General features: G+C 46.9%; 1 protein-coding gene across 2 annotated transcripts in view; it reads right to left on the bottom strand.

The window, feature by feature from the left end:
* MEGF6 (multiple EGF like domains 6) overlaps window positions 1-26,610 on the bottom strand; it is a 454,527-nt gene that overhangs the window by 139,511 nt on the left and 288,406 nt on the right. For both annotated transcript variants that reach the window (XM_040429988.1, XM_040429983.1), the window contains exon 5: window positions 14,471-14,593. In XM_040429988.1, the coding sequence (XP_040285922.1) occupies window positions 14,471-14,593 (123 nt within the window). The remainder of the gene's footprint in view (window positions 1-14,470; window positions 14,594-26,610) is intronic.

Raw genomic sequence — 26,610 nt, 5'->3', positions numbered from 1 at the left:
GGGGACACGTGACTGCTGCGACCTGCGATTGGCTAACCTGCTCTCCTTGCGTCACATCAACGGGATGTTAATATCAGCGCACAAGGGAGACCAATAGCCAACCGAGAAGCGTCAGAGACTGAACCCAGCGGCGGGGACCAGTAAGATCACCACCACGATGGGCCACTCTGTACGATCTTATATAATGTTGGATAACCCCTTTAAGTTAAAGGAGGTTTTCAGGCTCCTGATACTGATGACCTATCCTCATCAATAGGTTGTCAATATCCAATCAGTGGGGGACAGTCAACATGCACCCCCTCATGATCAGCTGCTACCTGCAGCCTCCAGTGCTGGAAATAGCACTTTGTATAGAATAGAAAGCACAGCTCCGTTCAAAGTGTAGTGTTTGTACTGGGTGAATGGGAGCTGAGCTGTAGTGACCCAGCACGGCCACTACACTTTGAACGGCGCTGCGCTTCCTGTTCCATTCAAAGTGCTAGTTCCATCACTTAAAGGGAACCTGTCACTGGGATTTTGTGTATAGAGCTGAGGACATGGGTTGCTAGATGGCTGCTAGCACATCCACAATACCCAGTCCCCATAGCTCTGTGTGCTTTTATTGTGTAAAAAAAACGATTTGATACATATGCAAATTAACATAAAAGAGCCATATCTTACTTGTGTGACCAGAGAAGAGTCATATTTTCAAGCTCTGACTCATCTCAGGTTAATTTGCATATGTATCAAATAGTTTTTTATACACAATAAAAGCACACAGAGCTATGGGGACTGGGTATTGCGGATGTGCTAGCGGCCATCTAGCAACCCATGTCCTCAGCTCTATACACAAAATCCCGGTGACAGGTTCCCTTTAAGGGCTCATTCAGACTGGCATATATATTTTTTTGCTGCCCGTAAAAATTCGGATACGTTTTTTCGGAATGCATACGGAATGTGTTCCATATGCATTCTGTTTTTTGCGGATCCATAGACTTGAATAGGACCACGAAGCAGAGTTTTACTGACAAACATAGGACATGCTCTATCTTTTTTGCGGCGCCACAGAACGACGGATGCGGACATCACACGGTGTGCTGTCCGCATCTTTTGCAGTCCCATTGAAATGAATGGGTCCGCACCCGTTCCGCAAAAATGTGGGTGCGGAACAAAACATACGGTCGTCTGAATGAGCCCTTAGGGCTCATGCACGCAAACGTATTTTCTTTCTGTATACGTTCCGTTTTTTTTGCGGACCATATGCGGAATCATTCATTTCAATGGGTCCGCAAAAAAATGTGTGCATTCCGTTTCTGTATGTCCGTTCCACAAAAAAATAGAACATGTCCTATTATTGTCCGCATTATGGACAAGGATAGTACTGTTCTTTTAAGGGCCAGATGTTCTGTTCCGCAAAATACGGAATGCACACAGACCTCATCCGTATTTTCTGAGGATCCGTTTTTTGCAGACCGCAAAATACATACAGTCGTGTGCATGAGCCCTTAGGCTGATGCCTCCGTGAAGCTGTCCGTGATGGATCTGTGTTACGTCCATGTGTCAGTTTTTTGCTGTCCATGTGTCATCCGTGTTTCACTGACACTGAACAGCTGAAAAATAATTTTCAAAGCATCTCTTCCTAATGATCTGTGAAATACGGATGAAACACGGATGGCATCCATGTTGCATCTGTGTTTTTTTTACGGACCCATAGATTATAATGGTCATGATGGATCCGTAAACACAGAAAAAATAGAGCATGCATACATGCTAAAAATACGGACCGTGGTAAAAAACTGATGTGTGACTCCACACATTAAAATGAATGGGTACGTGGAACACTGACGTGTAAATGAGGCTTAATGGGTTTTCCACTTTTTTAGAACTCTTGCAGGTAGGTTCCCCTGACATTAAGCTGAACACAGGGTGTCTCGCTGCTAGGAACCCCAGCTATCAGATGTAATCTGTCCATGATCCCAGTAGCAAGTGTTCAGTTCCTTGCATTGACGGGTGAGCAAGAAGTAGTGGGCAAATAGATGACAATATGACCGATCAGACTACATGGAGTTTATTTGTGGTCTGTTACCATGGAGACACATAGGTCGCAATAGTAGCTATATAAATAATACTGGAGGAAATCTTTAATTACACTATTTCCATTTTCATTTAAAGAGGCTGTCCAGCCAATTAAATGAAAAAATAAAAATAAAATCTTCAGAACTGTGTACAGTAATAAAATAAGTCATAGTCAGTAGAGACGAGCGAATTTCATATTTTGAAATTCGTTCACACTTCGTTTGGTGGTAAAAGGTGAATTGCATTATGGATTACGTTACCACGGACCATAGCGCAATTCTATGACGGAATGCATAACGGAATGCCTTTAGAGGCATTCCGTTATTAATTCCGTCATAATAGAAGTCTATGGCCTGGAAAACTGATCCGTCCCGTTTCTGTTATGCAGGGGAGGACTCCCCTGCATAACGGAAACAGGACAATCCGTTGCATTACGTTATGCATTTCGTCATAGAACTGCGTTATGGTCCGTGGTAACAGAATCCATAACGCAATTCACCTTTAACCAACAAAGTGTGAATTAATTTCATAAGTGAAAATTCGTTCATCTCTAATAGTCACCTTACAGATCCCCGACTGCTCCATATCCGCTGCTTCCTGGTCCTGCTCTGCACACTGTAAATGACTGCTAAGCTGATCACTGGCTGAGACTGGTCACCACTGCTGCCAGTAATGGTCTCAGTGGTTATTAACTGTGTGCTGAGAGGAAACAAAAAGTAGAGCCCGGCGAGGAACTGGGTAAACAGGAGCAGCGGGGATCGGTAAGGGTACTTTCACACTTACGGCAGGACGGATCCGACAGGCTGATCACCCTGTCAGATCCGTCCTTCCTCTATTTCGCCATGCTGCTGGACCGCCGCTCTGTCCCCATTGACTATAATGGGAACGGGGGCGGAGCTCCGGCGCAGCACAGCAGTGCACGGCGAAAGGCCGCCGGACTAAAAGTCCTGCATGTCCGACTTTTTAGTCCGGCGGCCTCTCACCGCGAACTGCCGTACTGCGCCGGAGCTCCACCCCCGTCCCCATTATAGTCAATGGGGACGGAGCGGCGGAGCAGCGGCACGGCGAAATAGTGGAAGGACGGATCCGACAGGTGGAACAGCCTGTCGGATCTGTCCTGCCGCAAGTGTGAAAGTACCCTAAGGCGAGTATGACTTTTTTGATCAGTAGCGAGTATGACTTTTACACCTTTCTGATCTTTAAAGGGAACCTGTCATCAACTTTATGCTACCCATACTAACGGCAGAATAAAGTAGAGACAGGCGAGTTGATTTCAGCGGTCTGTCATTTATAAGTTAAAAGTAAGTGGTTGCCGAGAACCAACATCACAACCATTGCAGACTGGGCCTGGAAAAGAGTCACGTCCACCTGAGAAGAGTCCTGGTTATTCATGAATCCCTGCTCTCCTGCCACCTGCTGATGACTGACAGTCTTCTACCTAGTTTTCTCCCTTTCTCTCTAGGAGAGAACTGACAATCATCGGCAGATGGGTGAGAGAGCAGGAGATTATGTATAACCAGGACTCTTCTCTGGTAGATTTGACTCTTTTCAAGGCCTGTGCTGCAATGATTATGATACTGGTTCTCGGCAACCACTTACTATTAGCTCATGAGTGACACACCGCTGACATCAGCATTTCTGTCACTAATTTATGCTGCTTTCAGTGAGGTTAACATAAAGTTGATGACAGGTTCCCTTTAAAGGGAATTGGTCACCTACTTAATCTAATGGCAATGCACTCTATCTCTGTGAACTATACCTTTGTTAGTGATATACATCTTTTCAAATGGCAGCAAATTAACTTTGTTTGGTATGCTAATAAGCCTCCAACCCGCCGTGATTAACGGTTCCAGGAGCCCACCTCCTCCAACTGACCAAGCCCACCTCTTCACATGTTATGGCCCCTTCCGCCTTCCTGTCTACCCCCTCCTCTGTGATGTCAGTCTTCAGAAAACGCTGACCATCTGGTCAGCATGTCCCTCGGCGAAATCTTGCACAAGTGTAGGACAGGAAACTACCTGCACTTCCCTGCGGTGGGCATTGTACTCACTAGAGTTACAGCGCATGCGCCAAGCGAAGGCAGTTTACTGAGCCGCAGTTGCGCAAGATTTCGTTGAGGGACATATGTAGTGTCCCACTAGGTAAAGGTGATGTTTTATGTTCAATTCCCTGTGTTATCCGGGTGTCAGGCCTGTTAGGGTGTAGTTCAGCCTCCTAGACATTAGAGGGAGCTAGAGAGCCCTGAGTATATATAGGTAGGCCCAGACAGGGGAGAGGTAGTGCATTCCAGGTGGCTAGTAGTGCAGTCTAGCCTGCCTGAAGTTCCTGAGCCTCTGTTAGCGCAGAAGATTCACCCCAAGAGAAGAGTTTGCCTCCTGGGAGAAACCAAGTTCCTTAGCCAGAGCAGAGCAGAGCCATCGTTTCCAGCTAAAAGAAGTAAGCTGAAGGGCAGAAGGATCATTAATCTAAAGCAAGTGATATATACCTGAGGAAGATTGCTACCAAGGATAAAAGCCAGCATTAGGGCATACGGGCCTTGGAATATAGCCAGCCAGAATATCTAAGGAATAGTGCAGCCTGGTCTGCGAGTGTCGATTGTATCCTCTGAGTATTTTGCAAAGAACATTATCTGCCATTTATAAAAAGCCTTCTAATCGTTACTGCTGCAATGTGGAACTGAAACTGAATTGTACAAAGTTGAACTGTTTCTCAGTAAAGCAAAGTTTGGTTCACCATACCATCGTGTACCTCATTTACTACAACCACAAATTGGTGTGCCACCATTACAGGCACTGGCGTCACGAACCTTAAAGGGACCTTGCCCTAGGCACATTAAATATCTGCAACACCCAGGGCACCTCATCCACCATCAGGCCAAGTCCCTCTACAGAGAGTGCCCCAGAGGACTACTGTGCCATCCTCTCCATCACTGCTGCACGCTGCCCAGGGTCATCCTACAAACTGTGAGTAACCCATAGCAACCCTCGTTTGCCTAAGTAACCGTGACCTCACATCGCTATACCCTGCAGGCCTGCGTACTGCACATGATGAACAGGTGGACGCAGTTTTCTAAAGACAATAATGTCACAGAGGAGGGGGTGGATGGGAAAGTGCAAGGGGATGTACTGGGAACATGTGAAGAGGCGGTCGGGGACACTTGGGAGGCTCATTAGCATACCAAATAGTTTATTTTCTGCTGTCCAGAAAGATGGATATCACTAACAAAGGAATAGTTTTAATGATGGTACACAGAGCTAGAGTGTAATGCCATTAGTTTGTGACCGATTCCTTTTAAAAAAAAACTTTTAGACCACCCCTTTAAGATGCACAAATTCTACATTTATATATGTTAACACTCAATGATATGTTATCCTTGATACCTATGAATGCGTCCCAAGCCTCCAATGTGTTTATGTTCTGTCCCCACATGAAGGCGAATGAAGGTGTAACTGATAATGGCTTTGTGACTGGCCTACCTTCGTATCCAAGCAGTGGAGCAGACCGGACCGGCAGATGCTCAGGTTAGATGGATCCAGACGTAGACATGAGGATGCAATCAAACGGGGGTTTATTTGATCCAGAGCAGTGACATACGGTGATACAATACAGGAATGCAGTAGATGCTGTGATGTGGATGTCTTTTCTGAGGCTAACTGCTGAGGCTACTGCTGAGGCAACTGCTGGTCAAAAACTGATGCCTTCACAAGCCGAGGTGTGTGTCTCCAGTCACAAAGGATGCAGCACTGAAAAAGGCTACAGGAAGTGACCAGGCCCAAGGCTGCTAAAACCACGCCCAGAGAAAACTTTATAGACAACGAACGAAGCGTGCAGCATACAAATTCCGGCCAGCAGATGGCAGCAGAGAACAATAGATTTAAACAACATAGGTAAAAACAAGAAATAATACAGTGCAGAAATTCAATATGAAAGGAACAGCACACTCCCCGTCTGAAATTCACTTTGGGGATTTCACTATGACGAATGTCCATAAAATATAAACAACCTGTAAAAGAAAAACATGTTAGAATGCAAAAAAGATTAGTCCTGTTTTCCAACTTGGAATGGAGAAGATCTGCGAAGCTTGATACAGTCCTGTTCACCCTGCAGGGACGTTCTCGATGGGCAATATTAAAATGAGTTCGTTGATTGGTCTTGAGAACGTTTTGAGCTCGCCTTTCCTGAAGATCTTCAACTCCACCTTCCGGACCTTGCCATCCTTGCTAGGGAAAACCTTTGAAATTAGTCCGATAGGCCAGTCAATCCTTTCGGTTTGTTGCTCTTTCACGGAGGGAAGTGGGGTATCCCAATCCTTGACTGTTTCAGAAAACTGTCTCAGTAAAGATTTACCTTGTATGGTGATGGGCGCTACAAATCCCAGCGGATCAAATAGGCTGTTTACCACTGATAGGACGCCTCGTTTTGTGAATGGCTTGTCTGCACAACTTATCTGAAAACCGAAGGAGTCAGCCGAGAGATCCCATCTGAGGCCCAAGCTCCTCTGCACAGGTGGACTGTCCAGTCCCAAGTTAATGTCCTTGAATCCTGGTGCATGATCGCCTGATTCGAAGGCCCTCATAACGGCCAGGCTGTTTGAAGCAATTTTGTGTAGTCTAAGTTTAGCTTGGTACAACATACTTTGAGTCCTTTTGAGCAGATCGATAGCCGCTTCTTCAGTGGGTAGTGATTTGAGTCCATCGTCTACGTAGAAGTCCTTTTCTACAAAGTCTCTGGCGTCTTTACCGTACTCGGATTCTCCCTCTAATGCAGTTCGCCGAAGGCCGTAAGTTGCCACGGCAGGTGAAGGGCTGTTTCCAAATACGTGAACCCTCATACGATATTCTGCCATCTCTGCGTTGGTGTCGTTATTCTTGTACCACAGAAACCTGAGGAAATTCCGGTGGTCCTCTCTGACTACGAAACAGTGGAACATCTGTTCAATGTCGGCGGTGATGGCAACAAGCTCTTTTCTGAACCTCATCAGCACTCCAACTAGGTTATTCGTCAGATTAGGACCTGTGAGAAGGACATCATTAAGAGATACACCTTGATGTTTGGCACTTGAGTCGAAAACAACCCTAATTTGATTAGGTTTCCGTGGGTGATACACTCCAAATGAAGGCAAGTACCAGCACTCGTCGTTCTTCCCTAAGGAAGGAGCTGGTTCTGCATGGTTGTTGCGGAATATTTTGTCGATAAAGGCAACGATGTGTTCTCTCATCTCAGGCTTACTGTTCATGGTACGCTGAAGAGAGTTAAATCTAGACAGAGCTTGTTCCCTATTGTTCGGGAGTCTCACCCTGGTAGCTCGGAAGGGTAATGGAGAAACCCAGTGATTGGTTTCGTCTTTAAGGAACTCATTGTCCATTATCTTGATAAATTCTCTGTCCTCTACTGACAAAGCTACTTTATCATCGTCCTTGCTTGTGTGAAAGACTAATCTTCCCAAGTTGTCGGCAAAGGGAGGAATGTCGTCAGGTGGTTGTATGAGGTCTGGAGGCTTCTCTTTCACCTCATAGTGATGAGGGCAAGGCTTAATGCAAGTTGTGCGTCCATCTCCACGCACGTACGTTTTGAAAGAGCGGATTCTTGGTTGGGCCAAGCATACATTTCCTATGACCACCCATCCCAAGTCCAGTCTCTGGGCGTATGGTGCATAGTCGGGACCATTACACTGTTGACGCACCTTGTGTACCCTTAGATTGTCTCTGCCAAGCAGGAGTAGAATCTCGGCGTTGTTGTCCATAGGTGGGATAACGTTGGCTAGGTGCCTTAGGTGTGGATGGTGAAATGCAGCTTCCGGGGTAGGAATTTCATCCCTATGGTTGGGTATTTGATCGCATTCGATCAGCGTCGGTAGAGGTATTTCTGTATTTCCACTGACGGAACAAGCGATGAATCCTTGTGCCCTCCTGCCGCTAGTCTCTATGCGACCCGAGCAGGTGTTTAAGATGTAGGGTTCTGACGGTCCCTTTATTCCAAAGGCTTCAAAGAATTTAGGTCCTGCTAGGGAGCGGTTGCTTTGGTCGTCAATGATGGCATACATTTTTACTGCCTTTTCTGGTAGCCCCTCCGGGTAGACCTTGATTAGGCATATGCGGGCACAACATTTCTCACTCTGGCCCTCCCCACATACGTCCAAGCATGAGCAGGAAACAGCAGTGGCTGTGTTAGCGTGGTTCTGGGGCTCCCCGCCATGACTTTGAGCGGGACTGGTGGTGACAGCAGCAGGTGAGTCCCTTGTGAGTGTAGTTGGGTGCATAGCTGAGGCATGTCTTTCACTATGACACTCCTCACACTTGATAATGGATTTACAGTCCTTAGCCATGTGCTCCAATGAGGCGCAGCACCTGAAACATACCCCAAGCTCTGTGAGGACTTTCTTGCGCTCCTGTATGGTTTTGGATCTAAATCCTCTGCATTTGTTCAGTGAGTGTGGTTTTTTATGAATGGGACATTCACGATTGAAGGCCTTGTCTCCTGATGAGGTAGTGTACTGTCTACCAGTGGGTACTGCAGATGATGGTAGGTTAGTCTTTCTAACATTCACGCTGCTCTTAAAGTCTCTGTGTTTATGTACAATACTTTCATACCTTGATGATGGTGTCACTGAGGCTGTAGTATTGAACTCCAGGAAGTCGAGGCTGGGGTCATTCCTCATCTGGGACTGTTCATCGATGAATCTGCAGAAATGAATAAATGGGGGAAAAGTGACGTCATGCACTCTTTTGTACCTTGAGACTGATGCCGCCCACTTCTCTTGCAGGCTGTATGGTAACTTCACGACAATTGGGTTCACCCCATGGGCTGTATCCAGGTAGCACAGCCCGGACAGACGAGGGTCTCTTTTGGCAAGCTCCAGTTCCATGAGCAAATCACTTAAATCCTGAAGCTTATGGACATCCTTGAGACTGATCTTGGGGACGTTCTGCAGTCTCCTGAATAGTGCCTTCTCTATTGCTTCTGCGCTGCCAAAGGTGCGTTCGAGTCTCTGCCAGGCTGCAGCGAGACCTGCTTCTGCTTGTCCCACATAGACAGTTCTAAGGCTCTTGATGCGATTTGTGGAGCCTGGGCCCAGCCATTTGATCAAGAGGTCGAGCTCCTGCTCTGCGGTTAGGTTGAGGTTGGCGATGGCAGCTTTGAAGGTTGCCTTCCAGGCTCTGTAGCTCTCCGCACGGTCATCAAATTTTGAGAGACTGGTGTTAATTAGCTCTCTGCTCACCATAAACCTGGCAAACTCAGACATATCTGATTTCTCACTGCTTGTTGCCATGACAACTTGTGATGCCCCTGGGGTGTATAGGCTGCGTGGCGTGAAAGGGTGAGATGCTTCCGGGTAGAATGATGTTGCTGCAGGGTTGAGCTGTGGTCTAGCCTCTGTAGATTCTGATGACTGCTGCTTGAGCTGTGGAGGTAGGCCAGGAAACACCTGGTAGCCATCTTGCTGTAATAACTGTCCTTGAGAGGGTGCGTCTGGGCGACTGTTATTGGATTGCTCAGGTGCTGTGGGTGTCACTGGCACTGCAGGTAGAGCTGACTTGGAGGTTTCAGTGTTGTTGGCTTGGACAGTACTGCACACTGGGGGTGGTGCAGATAACTGTTTCAGTACGTAGTCGCTGGTGCGATCAGCTGGATCGTCTATCTCCTCTGGTGGTAAGCAGACTGAATCAGGGCCTTGGCTCAATGCTTGCTCAAGTAGTCTTACTCTTGCTAATGCGATTTCCTCTTCCCTCTCTGATTCAAGGATCTTTATTCGAGCCTCTGCTTCTGCTTCTGCCCTCTTGGCCTTTGCCTCCGCTTCTGCCCTCTTGGCTTCTGCCCTCTTGGCTTCTTCCTCCGCTTCTGCCCTCTTGGCTTCTGCTTCAGCCCTCGCAAGGACTTCTTTTTCGGTGAAGGAATGCCTCACTTTGGATTGCTCTGCATTTATGCGGGCCTCTAGTAATCTGTCGCTCAGGGTGGAGCTTCTAGAGCATGATGATCTGTAGGACCGCGAGGAATGTTTGGATGAATGCGATCTGTGTGATCTAGTTTCTTGCAAATGAGAGATACGGAGTTCCACTTTATCTTTAGCGTCCAGCACCATGGCGTCTCTTCGTCTGTCTATTGATTCTGCCTTGCACAACTCTGACGGGGCTTCTTCAATATTAGAGTCTTTTAGAAAGGTTATATACCTTGTGGACAGTCTCTTGTATCTTTCATGGGCTGCGTTCAGCCGCCCGACGGCAACTTGTAAACTGGTGGCATCGCCTGAGGAGGACTTAAATCCTGATATGAGGGAGGAAACTCGTTCCCATAGCTCTTCCAGGTTGTCACATAGCTCATCTTTCCTGGTGTGATAATTTTCTGTGATCTTTATAGTTGGTTTGAGAGAGCGCGTTGGTCGCGTGACTTGGTCTGCTGGAAGTGTGGTTTCTACCTCGAGCTCTTCATAATGATCAGTATCAGGTAGCATTTGCTTTATTTCATCACTGGGGAACTGTACGAGGTCCTTTTCGGACATTTTGATTTAAGGTGCGCTGTCTCTTTAAGAAAATGAACTTTTGAATTTGGGGCTGAAAATTGCTGTGCGGCTCAGATGAGGCACCCCGATGAGTTTCCCAAGGTGTTTTGAGTGAATTGCGGGGTTTTGGTTTGAGGGAGGCCCCGCGTGCGTGAACAGTTCTTATATCATGCGAGCAAGGGTTAATATAGGATGTGAGAAGTGGCTTGGCGAGTGGTGGAGGACTTCCAGGCGAGACTATATCTACTGCGGACACGCCGTGCTCCCCCTTAGGCTTATGGGACATGCACTGTTGCTGGGCAGATTTGCTGGGAGAGGGCCTGTTGCAGGGGAGGTTCCTGAGTGTGGCGCTGGGCTCTGAGGGAACCTGTAGCCGGGCATTGGACATTCAGACAGATATTGACTGGGGTATAAGGCTTTAAGGCAGTTTTTGACTGTTCTGTCCCCACATGAAGGCGAATGAAGGTGTAACTGATAATGGCTTTGTGACTGGCCTACCTTCGTATCCAAGCAGTGGAGCAGACCGGACCGGCAGATGCTCAGGTTAGATGGATCCAGACGTAGACATGAGGATGCAATCAAACGGGGGTTTATTTGATCCAGAGCAGTGACATACGGTGATACAATACAGGAATGCAGTAGATGCTGTGATGTGGATGTCTTTTCTGAGGCTAACTGCTGAGGCTACTGCTGAGGCAACTGCTGGTCAAAAACTGATGCCTTCACAAGCCGAGGTGTGTGTCTCCAGTCACAAAGGATGCAGCACTGAAAAAGGCTACAGGAAGTGACCAGGCCCAAGGCTGCTAAAACCACGCCCAGAGAAAACTTTATAGACAACGAACGAAGCGTGCAGCATACAAATTCCGGCCAGCAGATGGCAGCAGAGAACAATAGATTTAAACAACATAGGTAAAAACAAGAAATAATACAGTGCAGAAATTCAATATGAAAGGAACAGCACAGTTTAGATTACTAAGAATACTGGTGACAGATTTATGGGATTGTTACACTTTGCTCCTTGTCACGCGCTTCTCCTTGTAACTGGGAAGCAAACGGGTCCGACGTCTGCATTTTAGGCGAAAAGAATCCAAAGTCATGCTAAGAATGTGGATTCCTTGGTTTACGGAGACGGTTTACTTTAGCTGCAGAAATGACAGGAATGGGGCAATGACAGCAGAGCCGACTGTTCCAACATGTTCGCCCTGAGACACAATAGAAGTGAATTTTCGAGCTAGAAAATATCCAGAATGAATTATTTACATTGGTCTTTGTCTTCATGGTCTGTGTCATACGGGAAGACACGGAGCCACGAACCTCGCGTGCAACCTTCCCCCTGTATTGTCTCAGTGACAGGAATAATGCTGCAGATATCACTGACTGCGACCTCGTATAAGGCATAAATTGACAGTAATTATTATAGTAAAAAAAAAATATAGAAGCAAAGTGTACGATGACAGAGATTTAGGCAGGAATGGGGGTTGTTGGCCTATCTAGGAGGCCAACCTCCCTGACTTATCTAGCAACTCTATAATATAATATTTATTACTTTATTACTCTTCTTGGTGTCTTATACTTATTTTTTAGCTTAATTTTTACTCTGTGCAGTAGGGAATAAGAAATGTGTTGGAAACCATTAAAGGGGTTATCCCATCTTAGACAATGGGGGCATATCGCTAGGATATGCCCCCATTGTCTGATAGGTGTGGGTCCCACCTCTGGGACCCACACCTACAAGGAGAACTGAGCGGAGAAAGTTGAGGAGGGCGCACTGCACATGCGTAGCCACCCTCCATTCATTTATATGGAGCCGCCGAAAATAGCATAGCGCTGGCTCGGCTATTTTCGTCGGCCCCACAGAAATAAATGGGAGCAGTGGCCGCGCATGCGCGGTGCGCTCCCATTCACTTCAATGGGAGAGGCGGGGAGCTGTGCCTGGTGGTGGACAAAAACCCGGGGTCCTCCACCCACAACTCTCCCCGGCTCGGTTCTCCTTGTAGGCGCGGGTCCCAAAGGTGGGATCCGCACCTATCAGACAATGGGGACATATCCTAGCGATATGCCCCCATTGTCTAAGATGGGATAACCCCTTTAACAATTAGATTATATGCTGTTGACTGATCTCATAATGTGTTTATTTCTCACAAAATTTTCTTGTGAACGCTTCAAGCAGTCCTATTACCATAGTTGGACCTTGCATCAGGCGGGGTACAGATCTGGAACATGGCTGTATTATAGAGCTACCCATAAACTGCTAGCAAGAAGCATAGCTTGTTGAGAAGAATGAGCGGTATTATGGCGGTACTGCACTGAACAGCATGACACTTTCTCAAACACTAAACACTGACTCTCAAATCGACACTTAGGGCTCATGCACACAAACGTTGTTGAATGGGTCCGCAATCTGGAAGGTACGGTGCGGAACAGAGGCACAGAACCCCATGGGGTTTGTCCATGCCTCCACACCGCAAAAAAATTGAGGATATCAAGACTGGAGCAGAAGGTGCCTGTCTTGAAAAACCTCCCGCTTTGTAAGAGGAACAGGTCCGCCAACATGAGCTTGTTGATGGTTTCCATGTATGAATAGAAGATTTTTAAACTGAACCCGTCATCAAGAAAATGCAAAATAATCTGCAGGCAGCATGTTATAGAGCAGGAGGAGTTGAGCAGACTGATATATGGAAAAAGATTCAGTATAACTTGTATTTCATCCATTTAAGTTCCTGCTCATTCTTGGCTTTGAAGTCCAGGAGGCGGTCCTATCAGTGATTGACAGCCTTCTCTCTATGACTGTGTATACAGAGATTGAAATCCAGGAGGTGGTCCTATCAGTGATTGACAGCCTTCTCTCTTTGACTGTGTATACAGAGATTGAAGTCCAGGAGGCGGTCCTATCAGTGATTGACAGCCTTCCCTCTATGACTGTGTATACAGAGATTGAAGTCCAGGAGGCGGTCCTATCAGTGATTGACAGCCTTCCTTCTATGACTGTGAATACAGAGATAGCTGTCATCACTGATAGGATCGCCTCCTGGACTTCAATCTCTGTATACACAGTCATAGAGAGAAGGCTGTCAATCACTGATAGGACCGCCTCCTGGACTTCAATCTCTGTATACACAGTCATAGAGAGAAGGCTGTCAATCACTGATAGGACCGCCTCCTGGACTTCACAGCCCAGAATGAGCAGGAATTTAAATGTAAAAATTACAAGTTATACTGAATCTTTTCCTACAAAACTACCGTACATATTAATCTGCTCAGCTCCTCCTGCTCTATGACCTGCTGCCTGCAGCTCAAACACCATATTCAACATGCAGGTTCCCTTTAGGCTGGGTTCATACCTGAGCGTATTCGATAAGCGCTTTTTACAGGCGTTTTTATCGGGCGTTTTTGAGGCGTATTTTGGGGCGTTTTTGTATTTTGGAAACGCGCGTAGTACGCGCATTTGTGTGATTGATCCAATGAAAAACTGCCACAATACGCACGACAATACGCCCCAAAGAAGCTCCTGTACTTCTTGGGGCGTTTTACAGAGCGTTCGTACGCGCTGTAAAACGCTCAGGTGAGAACCATGCCCATAGGGAAACATTGGTTTATGCCTGTTGAGCGTTTTACAGCGCGTAGGAACGCGCTGTAAAACGCTCAGGTGTGAACCCAGCCTTAGAGTTAAGGAAGTATAAAATACTCAAAATGTACTAAATTAAATATTACTAAAATGAAAGATTTTTAATTTGTTGAGAGGCCATGTGATAATTCAATATGAAAATCGTAAGGTCCCCCTATGTGCTCATAGGCATCTGCCCAATCTTTTCAGATTTTCACGCCCTCACCTCAAACACAACAATAAATAAAACCCCAATAAATGTCATGTCACGTTCACATGTGAGGTACTCTGTCTGCTGCTGTCATGTTTCTGACCTTGACAGGTTTTTCCGTCTTCTTTCAGAGTTTGACCTTCAGGACACTTGCAGTAGAAGCTCCCGATGGTGTTACAACATTGCACTTCACATCCGCCATTACTATTTTCACATTCATTGACATCTGGAACATAAAGGTGTAACATCATTTTAATCCAGTTCTCTGGCCTGAAATTTATTGGTTAAAACACAATTTCACTTTCTTTCAATTCAAGAGATATCTGGGGTGACCATAAAGGACATAGAAATCTATATTATTATACAGTATACAGTGTCAGTCTTCACCGTAGCATTCTATTCACAAACCGAGAAGTATATGACAGACAGTGCTATAGATTCCTCCAAGTGTTTGAGACTCTCCTACACTACATGGAATTGTCCTGATGTGAAATGCTAGGATACACATCTACAGCTGCAGTCTATGGCAGGCATGGCCAACCTGCGGCTCTCCAGCTGTTGTAAAACTACAACTCCCACCATGCCCTGCTGTAGGATAATAGATGTAGGCAGTCTGGGCATGCTGGGAGTTGTAGTTTGGCAACAGCTGGAGAGCCTCAGGTTGGCCATCCCTGGTCTATGGGGTCTTTTTTTATAGCCCTTTAAATCCTAAATTCCATTCTCTCAAAATGACTCTCAGATTAGTGGACAATTCTGTTCAGAACTTACAAAGTGTGAGTGATAACTGGGATATAGGATGTGGACAATGGAAAGAAATGACTTTTCATATGACCCAGCTGCTCTGAGTTTGAAATTTTTAAACATTCCTGTCCGGAACATCTGGCCCATCAAAAAAGCTTTAATCATCTGCCTTTTGGTTTGGAGCAGCGGAAATCAGGTGACTCCAGATATAGAAGATGATATCATATGTTTGGATGAAGCTTGGCTGTAGCCAACGATCATTCCGCCTCTGCAGACACATTGTTGTGCTCTTATACAGCTTTATAACATGCCGCAGGTGTTCAGCTCTGCCTCTGCCGCATGAGATCCAAGTGGCTCCATGTTGCCCTTCCCCTAATCTGCTCTGCAATTACTTTGGAAGTTAATGACCAACTAAGTAAAAATATTACCCAATTTAGAAGATAACCACTGTAACACTGCCCCTATAGGCAATATTATAACTATTATAATTACAATACAGCTATAGGCAAGAGTATACATAAACCATTTTAATACTGCTCCAATAGGCAAGAATATAACTACTATAATACTGCCCCCCATAAGCAAGAATAACTCATATAATACTGTGTCCGATGTACACGAATATAACTTCTATACTACTGCACATATGTACAAGAATATAGCTACTATAATGCTGCCCCCTATGCACAAAAAAACTACTATAATACTGCCTCCTATATACAAGAATATAACTACTGTAATACTGCCTCCTATGTACAAGAATATAACTATTATAATACTGCTCCTATGTACAAGAAAATAACTACAGTACTATAATACAGCCTCCTATGTACAAGAATATAACTACTATAATACTGCCTCCTATGCACAAGAATATAACTACTATAATACTGCCTCCTATGCACAAGAATATAACTACTATAATACTGCCTCCTATGCACAAGAATATAACTACTATAATACTGCCTCCTATGTACAAGAATATAACTACTATAATACTGTCTCCTATGTAAAAGAATATAACTACTATAATACTGCCTTCTATGTACAAGAATATAACTACTATAATACTGCCTCCTATGTACAAGAATATAGCTGCTATAATACTGCTCCTATGTACAAGAATAGAACTACTATAATACTGCTCCTATGTACAAGAATATAACTGCTATAATACTGCCTCCTATGCACAAGAATATAACTACTATAATACTGCCTCCTATGTACAAGAATATAACTACTATAATACTGCCCCCTATGTACAAGAATATAACTACTAGAATACTGCCCCCTATGTACAAGAATATATCTACTATAATACTGCCCCCTATGTACAAGAACATACCTACTATAATACTGCCCCCTATGTACGGTAGAAGAATATAATTACTATAATACTGAAGAATGTGCTTACAAGAGGTGTGACTTTTTTTAGATTACTGAACTTTTGTAAATTTTCGGCAGAGGTGGACTTCCAATAATTTACCGTGCAGCAATTAGTAGGGGCTTTTTACCTCTCTGGGACATTTGTGTTGATGTAATTACCATCATTTCACTAATAAGCTATTAAATTGCTCGTCTATATTTTTAGAGCGGTGAGCAGTTCAGTAAATGGATACAACTTTAGGCCGTACTTTGAGTCTCTCTCATTACATTCCAAACCAAAATTACCCGGCAAGGTAGATTGGCCGTTCCTTTGTGTTGGAGGTAATTATCACAGGGCTGGAGATTGTTCATTCATGAGAAAGTAAGTGTGCCCCACAAGTGACCCCCACACATTTTAATTCCTTGGAGAATGTCTTTATTAGACCCCGGCACGTTAATATCTCATAATGAGTCCATTTCACTGATGAAGAACAGATCTAATGAACACACTGAATACATATAGCGGTATGGGGGGGGGGGTACTTACTTTACCTACTTTAGTCAGAAAATACAAGAGCTTAAAAGTTGAAAGAAGCAGCAGCTTTTACCATTTTTGTCCTCACTGGTTCTTATTTGCTATGGTTTTATGAGGGGAGAAGCAGAACTCAACTGTTCTGTCAGAAATGGGGGAGGGGTTGAAAAAGTAGGGTACAGACTTGCAGAGAACATGACGGCGCCCGACCTCCCATGTCACCGTTGATAGGACTTTTATAATATGCCTAATAAACATGGAATAGGACCCTGGAGAGAGTTGGTCCCTTTGGATCGTGGGAAAGCAATATCTCCCCCTCCGCCAACAGTAGAGGTGTAACTTAAAGCTCCTGAACCCCCACCTACCGTGTGCCAACCCTACACCCCTCATAGCTATGCCTCTGTCCAGTGGATGGTTTTGAAATTTTTCTGATTTTATTAGCTTTGCAGTTACATTCATGTCACAATCCACCAGCACCAAAATAAACATGTACAGTATGTGTTGCTGGCTGTCACTGGAAACAGTCAGTAAGCCTGTAGGCAGGCATATAGCTAAAAACATTGCTAAGCTCCAAAAAGGCATCGGGGCAGTCAGCTTTTCAGATAAATGCACAAATCATGATGTAAAGACAGAATGCAGAATGCAAATCACTACATCATGTTCAGTCCAAACAATAAGCAAGAAGAGACTGCCGGTATTTTAACTGAATTATGAACACAGCTCTGAAGTATAATGCAAATACATTAGCAATCTACAGTATAATACAAACAGTAACTGCATATCAGTATAAGATGACTAATGTAATGAGTGAGTGCAGCTCTGGAGTATAATACAGCATGTAACTCAGAATCAGTCCCCACAGTGACTCTACTTACAGAATAGTGACTGCTGCTCTGGGGTATAATACAGGATGTAAGTCAGGATCAGTACAGGATACGTAATGTAACGTTTGTACACAGTAACTCTGTGTGCAGAATAGTGAGTGCAGCTCTGGGGTATAATACAGGATGTAACTCGGGATCAGTCAAAGATAAGTAAATGTACACAATGATTCCACCAGCAGGATAGTGAGTGCAGCTGAAGAATATAATACAGGAAGTAATTCAGGATCAAGGATAAGTAGTGTAAATAATGCACGCAATGACTGTGCCTGCAAAATACTGAGTGATGCTCTGAAGTATATTAGAATCTGTAATTTAGGATCAACACAAGATAAATATAGCAATGTACATACACAGTGACTTCTCCAGCAGAATGGTGAATGCAGCTCTGCAGTATAATACAGGATGTAAGGCTATTTTCACACTAGCGGCAGCCTTCTCCGGCAGGCTGTTCCGGCGGGTGAACAGCCTGCCGAATCCGTGCTGCTGCTAGTGCACGCGTGCCGCCAGAGGTTTGCTCCGGCCCTATTGACTATAATAGGGGTGGGCTGGAGTTCCGGCAGCAGCATGGCAAACATGCCGAGAGGTGGCCGGAATAAAACTACGACTATGACTGTATGTACTGTGGGGATTCGCTCTGGTAGACAGGGTGTGCGGACGCAGTACAGAGGCAAATTACCAGTTGTTAAATCAAAATTCTGTGTTTATTCACATAAAGCAAAAACAAAACGTCACTTTGCAGTCTTGGTGTTAGTTCACACACAATGGAAAATCCACATAGTAAAAATCACCTTGCTGGTAGTTCTGCCTCCAGCAGTCCATAGCAGGCTTTTAGGGGGCCCGTTTCCCTTACAGACGGGTCTCAGCCCTCCAGCACGGCACAAGCCTCAGATCCCAGCAAACACACCTCCTGAGCTCCACTGTCAGACTGAGGTAATCCTACTCACCTGGCAGTGCTGGCTGGTTTTTAGGCCTGGCAAAATCCGGCCTGGAACATGGGGAGTAGTCACCCACCCAGCACTTTAACTACTCCCAGTAAGAGCCGTCCCGGATTAGCTATACAGCCATACTAAGTATTAAAGAGGACCTTTCACCGATTCTTACCCTATGAACTAACTATACAGACATGGAGAGCGGCGCCCGGGGATCTCACTGCACTTACTATTATCCCCAGGCGCCGCTCCGTTCTCCTGCTATGTCCTCCGGTAACTCCGTTCACTAAGTTATCGTAGGCGGAGATACCAGTCCCTAAGTTATGGTAGGCGGAGTCTGCCCTAGCGCTGGCCAATCGCAGCGCAGAGCTCTGCAATGCGATTGGCCAGCGCTAGGGCAGACTCCGCCTACCATAACTTAGGGAACGGAGATACCGGAGGGCATAGCAGGAGAACGGAGCGGCGCCCGGGGATAATAGTAAGTGCAGAGAGATCCCCGGGCGCCGCTCCACATGTCTGTATAGTTAGTTCATAGGGTAAGAATCGGTGAAAGGTCCTCTTTAAGGTGTCAAACAGCAACTTCTGTGAAACCAGCTCATACTCGACCGAGGCCAGGAACCTCGGTGACACGTACCTATCATCCACGATGATTCCTTGTACCTTCTTACAGTATGCAGGGACTCCAACAGCATAATAGTGAGTGCAGCTCTGTAGTATAATACAGGATGTAACTCAGGATCAGTACAAGATAAGTAATGTAATGTATACACACAGTGTGTCCACCAGCAGAACATTGAGTGCAGCTCTGGAGTATAATACAGGATGTAACTCACAATCAGTACAGGATAAATAATGTACAGGACAGAACTTTTTCTATAGATTATATGCAGACTCTTGACAGGCACTTCAAGTTCATCTGTACTTATTAGACAACACTATTGATGACGGTACTGTACATTTTCTACACTTGGCTCCTCTGTCAGGGATGTTTTCTTAGGACTCGGATAGGGGGCCTGGAGTTTACTCTGGCCCAAAGGACTCTTGGACAGAAACTGAGGTCTGACTGTGCTGTTCATTCACTTTCCAGGACTTGTCAGAAAGCTGGAAATAGCCTGACCTCATATGTAGACTCAGCCAGTTCCAAGTTATGCGTTCAGGAACTCAGATTGTTACATGGGTCATTGCGCCGCACAGACGCCGCGGAGAAAAAGGAATCCGGAGATAAGACACAGGAAGGTAGTGACCCTTAACAGAAGCTTAAAGGGGTTGTCTAGTTTAGAAAACTCATTTTATATACCCATATTTGGGTGTTCTGTGTTAATAGAGGGGACCCCTATTCAGGACCTTCATTTATTAGCCAGAATGGAGAATGGCTACAAAAACCATCCCTACACTGTCTTGGGTACTCATTACTGACAAAGACAAATGTAACAAAAATACATATATATAAATAAAGATCTGCCAACTGTAGTAAACCTATTTGTTGGCAGTTTCTACTTAGCACGGAGTGCTGTCCGCATGTTTTGCGACCCCATTGAAGTGAATGGCTTCGCATCCGAGCCGCCAAAACTGCAGCTCGTATGCGGACCAAAACAGCGGCCGTGTGCATGAGGCCTAAAGGATAGCTGAAATTAAGATGTTCCCACAGTAGAACAGTGCCACCTGCTGGTACACTCACAGATCTGACTTCAAACTCTTGTCCTCAGAAACTAAGAGTAACCTAAAAGTTAACAAAAAAATATAAAAACTTGTGTGTGTGTGTGTGTGTGTGTATATATATATATATATATATATATATATATATATAACTTGTCATTTTTGTCAACCATCTTGGAATTCACAGACATGTCCTTGGAGAGGTTGTCCAACCTCTCTAGATTTCTGGTTTCAGAGTCACCCAGGATGACCTGAAGCATCAACCTTAGAGCATCAGAAGCAGCACAGAGGGTTTCAGGAAGTGATTGTATGGCTTTAGGGAAGTGGGACTCGACTTCGTGTACTTGCATGAGAAAAGTAGACAGGGTGTCTGGATGACGTGGACAGACACAAGTAGCAGGTCACTAACAAAGGTACCAAATGGTGGAAAGAGCAAGGTTTCCCAGAAGCACAGAGTATTTCAGGTAATGAGTGGGAGGCAGTGACCTATCCACTTAATGATGTTCGAGTGAACAGAGCTGCATGTGGAGGCAACTGTGTCATGAGCAATAGGTCACACGACGATGTGGCAGAAGTGGGGCCTCCCTGTGGCACAGAGGATTTCAGGACATGAATGTGCTAATCTTTTGGGAGGCAGAGACCTGGCCAATCATATGATAATATCAGTGAGGACAGGGTTGTGTATGACCGTGGCAGGATGTGAGTAGGGGAATGGAGAAAAAAGATCCAGCTGTTTGCATGCACTTAACGGCTGTTCGGGTCCACATCCGAGCCACATTTTTTGCGGCCCGGATGTGGACCCATTCACTTCAATGGGGCCGCAAAAGATATGGACAGCACTCCGTGTTTACGGACAAGAATATAATGGGTGGCCTCTTCCATTCCGCAAATTGCGGAACGCACACGGGCAGCATCCGTGTGCCACAGATCTGCAATTTGCGGACGGCAAAACATGGTGTGCATGTTGCTTTAAATGCTGTTTTTCTTTTGCTGATCTGATGCTCTGTTCCAGAGTTATGATACTTCTTGTTAATATATAAACTAGGCCTTTGGTGCAATGAGGGTGTCACCATTGCTCTTGTCAGGGCCGACATTGGGGGGGGGGGGGGGGGAAACTGGGCAATTGCCCAGGGCCCCCTGCTTCAGTGCTGCTGTTCAGCTGAACGTCCGAGGAAGGAAACTGGCGGACAGCTGCACTTTACAATGTAGTGTAAGGTCTCCTCCCTCACATGTAAGAGAAATAATTACCCTAGTGCTGACAGGACCTGCGATAATGTCCGATGCAGGAGGCGGAGCTCAGCATAGAACAGGAGATGAAGGACCTGCGATGACCTCACCATCATGTGACCAGAATAGGAGGCGGAGCTCAGCAGTGCAGTAATGTAATGAAGACCAGCCATGCATGTGAAGAAGTATGGATTTAATGTAAGTGCAAGGGAAATGCTGGGAGTTGTAGTCCTCTCCTCTTATACCTCCTGTTATGTACCATCAGAGTATATTACAAGAGGAGGTATGAGAAGAGGACTACAACTCTCAGCATGTCCAGGCCATTATTATATAATATCAGTGTACATTACCACACCCTGGATATGCTGGGAGTTGTATACCTCCTCTTATAATGTACTCTGATATTACATAATAACTGCTTGGACATGCTGGGAGCTGTAGTCTTCTCCTATACTTCCTCTTGTAATGTACTCTGATATTACATAATAACGGCTTGGACATGCTGGGAGCTGTAGTCTTCTCCTATACTTCCTCTTGTAATGTACTCTGATATTACATAATAACGGCTTGGACATGCTGGGAGTAAGAGTCCTCTTCTGTTATACCTGCTGCAGTAATATGCTCTGAATTTGGGCCGGGACGATGGATAGGGGAGGGTAGTCATCCGCCTAGGGTGCCACTTCGCCCCATAAAGGGGGGAGCACTCATGGCCGTCCAACTTCACAACCTTCAGGTCGCTAGGCCTCAAGCCTGTGAGGCATTAGAACAGAGCAAGAAGCCGCAACCTCCTGCTCTGGGTCTCGCATGATGACGTCATCACGTGAGACCCGGAGCAGGAGCGGTAACGTCATTGGGACCGCATGCATCAGGACGCAGCAACATAAGCTACAGGTAAAACTGTGGTCTGCATCGCAGACAGCGGCGGGGGGACGGGAGGGAGGCGTTTTAAAAAAGTATATTTTTTTATACTAAATGTCCACACTGCTGGTGGCACCAGGGATCGGGGGAGGAGATACTTATATATACTTGGCACTACTGGGGAGGAATGGAGGAGCATTATATACATACTGGCACTACGGTGGAACATTATATATACATATATTGGCACTATGGGGGGAAGCATTATATATTGGAAGTAGTGGGGGGCACTACAGGGGGACATTAGAGCCACTGGCATTATGGTTATATTATTACTACTAGGGTACTGTAGGGGCGTTATTATTATTATTTGATGCAATATGGAGGGCATTGCTACTAGTGGGGGCTATCTTGGGGAGTATTATCACTATTGGGGGCACCATTACTAATGAGGGCAGTCTGGGTGTATAGTAGAGGTGGGCGATATAAACGATATACGATATGAATTATATAAATTCGGGCAACAATATAGATTTTGTCTATATCGCCATATAATGATAGATGACCACGGAGCGGTAGTGAATTGAAGAAGCTTCTCACTCACCGCTCCGTGGCCTCCCGACTCGGCACCGCGCTGCACTGGCCAGGGCCTTGCGTGCACACATCGTCAGCGCGCTCCATCTCCTGCGGGCTCCATCAGCCAGCCGCGCACCCTGCAGGAAAGGTAAGTCTATTAGCAGGGGCACGAATCTACCGGGGAGGGGGGGGGGGTGGCTATGACATGGGGCTGATGGCGCTGCCTGGGGAACATGGATGATGGTGGCAATGGCATGGGGCTGATGGCGCTGGCTGGTGGACATGGATAATGATGGCCATGTAATTCAGAAGAAAATAATATATTGCGATATAGATTTTAGGCCATATCGCCCAGCCCTAAGTATAGTATAGTATAGTTTTTGTGGCCATGGGGGGAGCACAACAGGCACAGTATTGGGGGTAGCTTCAAGAGGTTCTCCGTTTTTTTTCATATTGATGTCCTATCCTCAGCTGTTTGAGGAGACGGCGTGCAGCAGCAGTGAACAGCACGTGCTGTCTCCACAAATAGCTGATCGGCGGGGGTGTCGGACTGTGTTTTTAGCATATTATTACAAGATGTGGATTCTGTCTAAAACCGGCCCTGGCTTTTGTTACACCCAAACTCCACTCCGCTGCTTTGATTGACAGGAGACAGAGTGGCAAAACAGCGAGGAAGGGTCTGACCATAGAAAGAAGCAGAGTTAGTTATGGCCGGACTGAAGGGCGTAGCGTTAGGGGAGGGCGTCATGATGGGGGTTTGGTTTAGGGAGACCCCAGGTAGTGGGTTAGGTGGAGTTTAGAGGAGATGGGAGGAGGAATCTGGGAAAAGGGGGATTGGGTCGTTTAAGTGTAGGGGTGTGGTTAAGGGGTTAAATAGGGTAGCAGAGAGGAGAACGGGGGCCATTTTGTGTAAATCCTGAAAAGAGCTGGTACCTGTACTCAGAGCGTGTGACCGTCATGGACCAGCTAGAGGAGACCATTGCTCGATTGCGGGCAGCGGCGGAGGTCTGCGGCGCCGACTGGATTGAAGCGCAGGTGCAGCAGATGCTCCAGGGGGCAGCAGATGCTCCAGCTGGGCCTCAGCCAATGTCTATCCGGCCGCAGCGGGCCAGGCCGCCGGCGCGCTACAGCCCGGAAGCTTCTAAAACGTCTCAGCCCCCCACCAAGGCTCAGCGCCGAAAACGGAGCCCCTCAAGGGACCCTCCACGCCTGGGAGGAATCCGGCTGGTAGGCGGAGCCTGCGAGGTGGCCGGGCCCGGTCACCTCGGCCTTCACTGATGGACGGCGGGGGAGAGGGACCAGGTGCGGGGGTCTCCAGCCCAGGATCGGAGGCTGAGACCTCTCAGCGTGTACAGGACAGCGGGAGGAACAGGGCTGCTGTAGTTTCCATGGTGTCCGGCGGCAGGCCCCTGTCTTCTGTGGTCGTGGTGCAAGGAAGAGGAAGCTCCGCCCACTCTGCTGCAGCCCAGGAAGATGGATGTCCTAACGTCTCTAGCCTGGGGCTGGCTAGGGGACTGGATGAAGAGGCGGCAACACGGAGGAGTGATCTGCTGGAGTCCGGATCTACAGCTGGTGGGAACACAGCACCCAGGCAGCCAGGTGAGGCCTCTTGGGGAACTTTAGCGCAGATTGTTGGGGGGTCTGGGGGTGTTGGGGGGTCCCCAGTAGATATTAGCAGGGGTTTAGGGCAATTGTTAGGGGGTCTGGCGGGTTTGCTTGCGGGCTGGGGCATGGGGTCTCCGTTACCAGCGTGGGGGGTGTCCGGGTTTTCTGGGGGAGCGAGTGGGGTTGGGGGGGCCAGTTCAGGTGTAGGGTCTGCGGTAGCGTCAGTGCAAACGCAGGAGGGGGGTGCGGCGGAGGAGGAGACGGTGCGGATGGATGATAGGGCGAGAGGGGAGGTATATGTCTGCTTTGAGGGCCCATTGGGGGCGCATTTGAAGCAGGAGGTGAGGGAGAAGATTTGGAGGGGGGAGTATGTGGAGATTTTTTCTTTGCTTCCCTTAGACAAGTTTAACCTGGATAGGGTGAGACGGGATGAGGGTAAGAAGGAGGAGGAAGAGAAGCGGAGGTACCGGCTGATACCGCGGACGTTTACGAACTGGCTGCAGGCGTTCGCGATATTAGCGAGTGTGACTGGGGAGAAGGCGCCGGAGTGCTGTTCGGCGTTGTTTTGTTATTTGGATGCTGTGGGGGAGGCATACAGGGTGTATGGGGGGATAGAGTGGCTGCGGTACGATGAACAGTTCCGGCAGCGGAAGGCGGTGCGGCCCGAAATAAAGTGGGACCACAAGGATATCGCTTTGTGGTTAAAGGTTACTGCGCCGGTGAGACAGGGCCAGTCCTTTCGGGGGGATGCAGGAGACGGGGGGCAGTCCAATGTCGCGTCGGCATCAGCAAAAGGGCTTTGTTTCGCATTCAATGATGGGACATGCAAATTCGGAGCAAAGTGTAAATTTAAACACGAGTGCTCGGTGTGTGGAGGGTCGCACGGGGCGGCGCGGTGCTTTAGGGGCAACAGACGGGGGGGGGGGGGATTTTAATAGCAAAGGGGGTGACGCCGGTACGTCTGGGAAGGTTGGGCCCGTTTCTAGACAGGTATCCGGATAAGGAAGCGGCAGCCTTATTGCGGGAAGGTTTTTCGGTTGGTTTTCGGATCCCGTTTGTTCAGTGCGATGTGATGTTGGTTAAGAAAAATTTGAGGTCAGCGTTGGAGTATCCGGAGGTAGTGGCGGAGAAACTTAGCAAGGAGGTCAGTTTAGGCAGGATGGCGGGCCCATTCTTGGACCCACCATTGCCGAATTTACGGGTGTCGCCGTTAGGGGTGGTTCCGAAGAAGGAGAGGAATAAGTTTAGGCTTATTCATCACCTGTCTTTTGCGAAGGGCTCGTCGGTCAATGGCGGTATAGACCCCGCCTTGTGTTCGGTGGTTTATACCTCATTTGACGCGGCAGTGCAGTAGGTTAGAAAATTTGGGAGGGGGGCGCTGTTAGCAAAGACTGACATCGAGGCTGCGTTTCGGTTGCTGCCAGTTCACCCGGATTGTTTGCATTTGTTGGGGTGTTTTTGGGGGGGGGAGTTTTTTGTGGATAGGTGTCTGCCTATGGGCTGTTCCCTGTCCTGCGCGTACTTTGAGGAGTTTAGCTCATTTTTGGAATTGGCGGTGGTGGATTCGTCGGGTTGTGAGTCTATTATTCATTACCTGGACGATTTCCTATGTATTGGTCCGTCGGGGTCTAGGGTGTGCGCATTGTTGTTACATACAATAGAGTCGTTGTTTGGGGTTTTTGGGGTCCCGTTGGCCTCGGATAAGACGGTTGGGCCGGTCACGGAGTTGAGTTTTTTAGGGATTGTGATTGACACGGTTAGGATGGAGTGTAGGTTGCCCTTAGATAAGTTGGAGGATTTAAAAGGGGAGGTAGCGAGGGCGTGTTGTTTGAAAAAACTGCAGTTGAGGGAGCTTCAGTCGCTGCTTGGA

Source organism: Bufo bufo, chromosome 1, assembly GCF_905171765.1.
Source record: "Bufo bufo chromosome 1, aBufBuf1.1, whole genome shotgun sequence".
Lineage (NCBI taxonomy): Eukaryota > Metazoa > Chordata > Amphibia > Anura > Bufonidae > Bufo > Bufo bufo.
The sequence above is the reverse complement of the archived record's forward strand: the minus strand, read 5'-3'. Positions and strand labels throughout refer to the sequence as shown.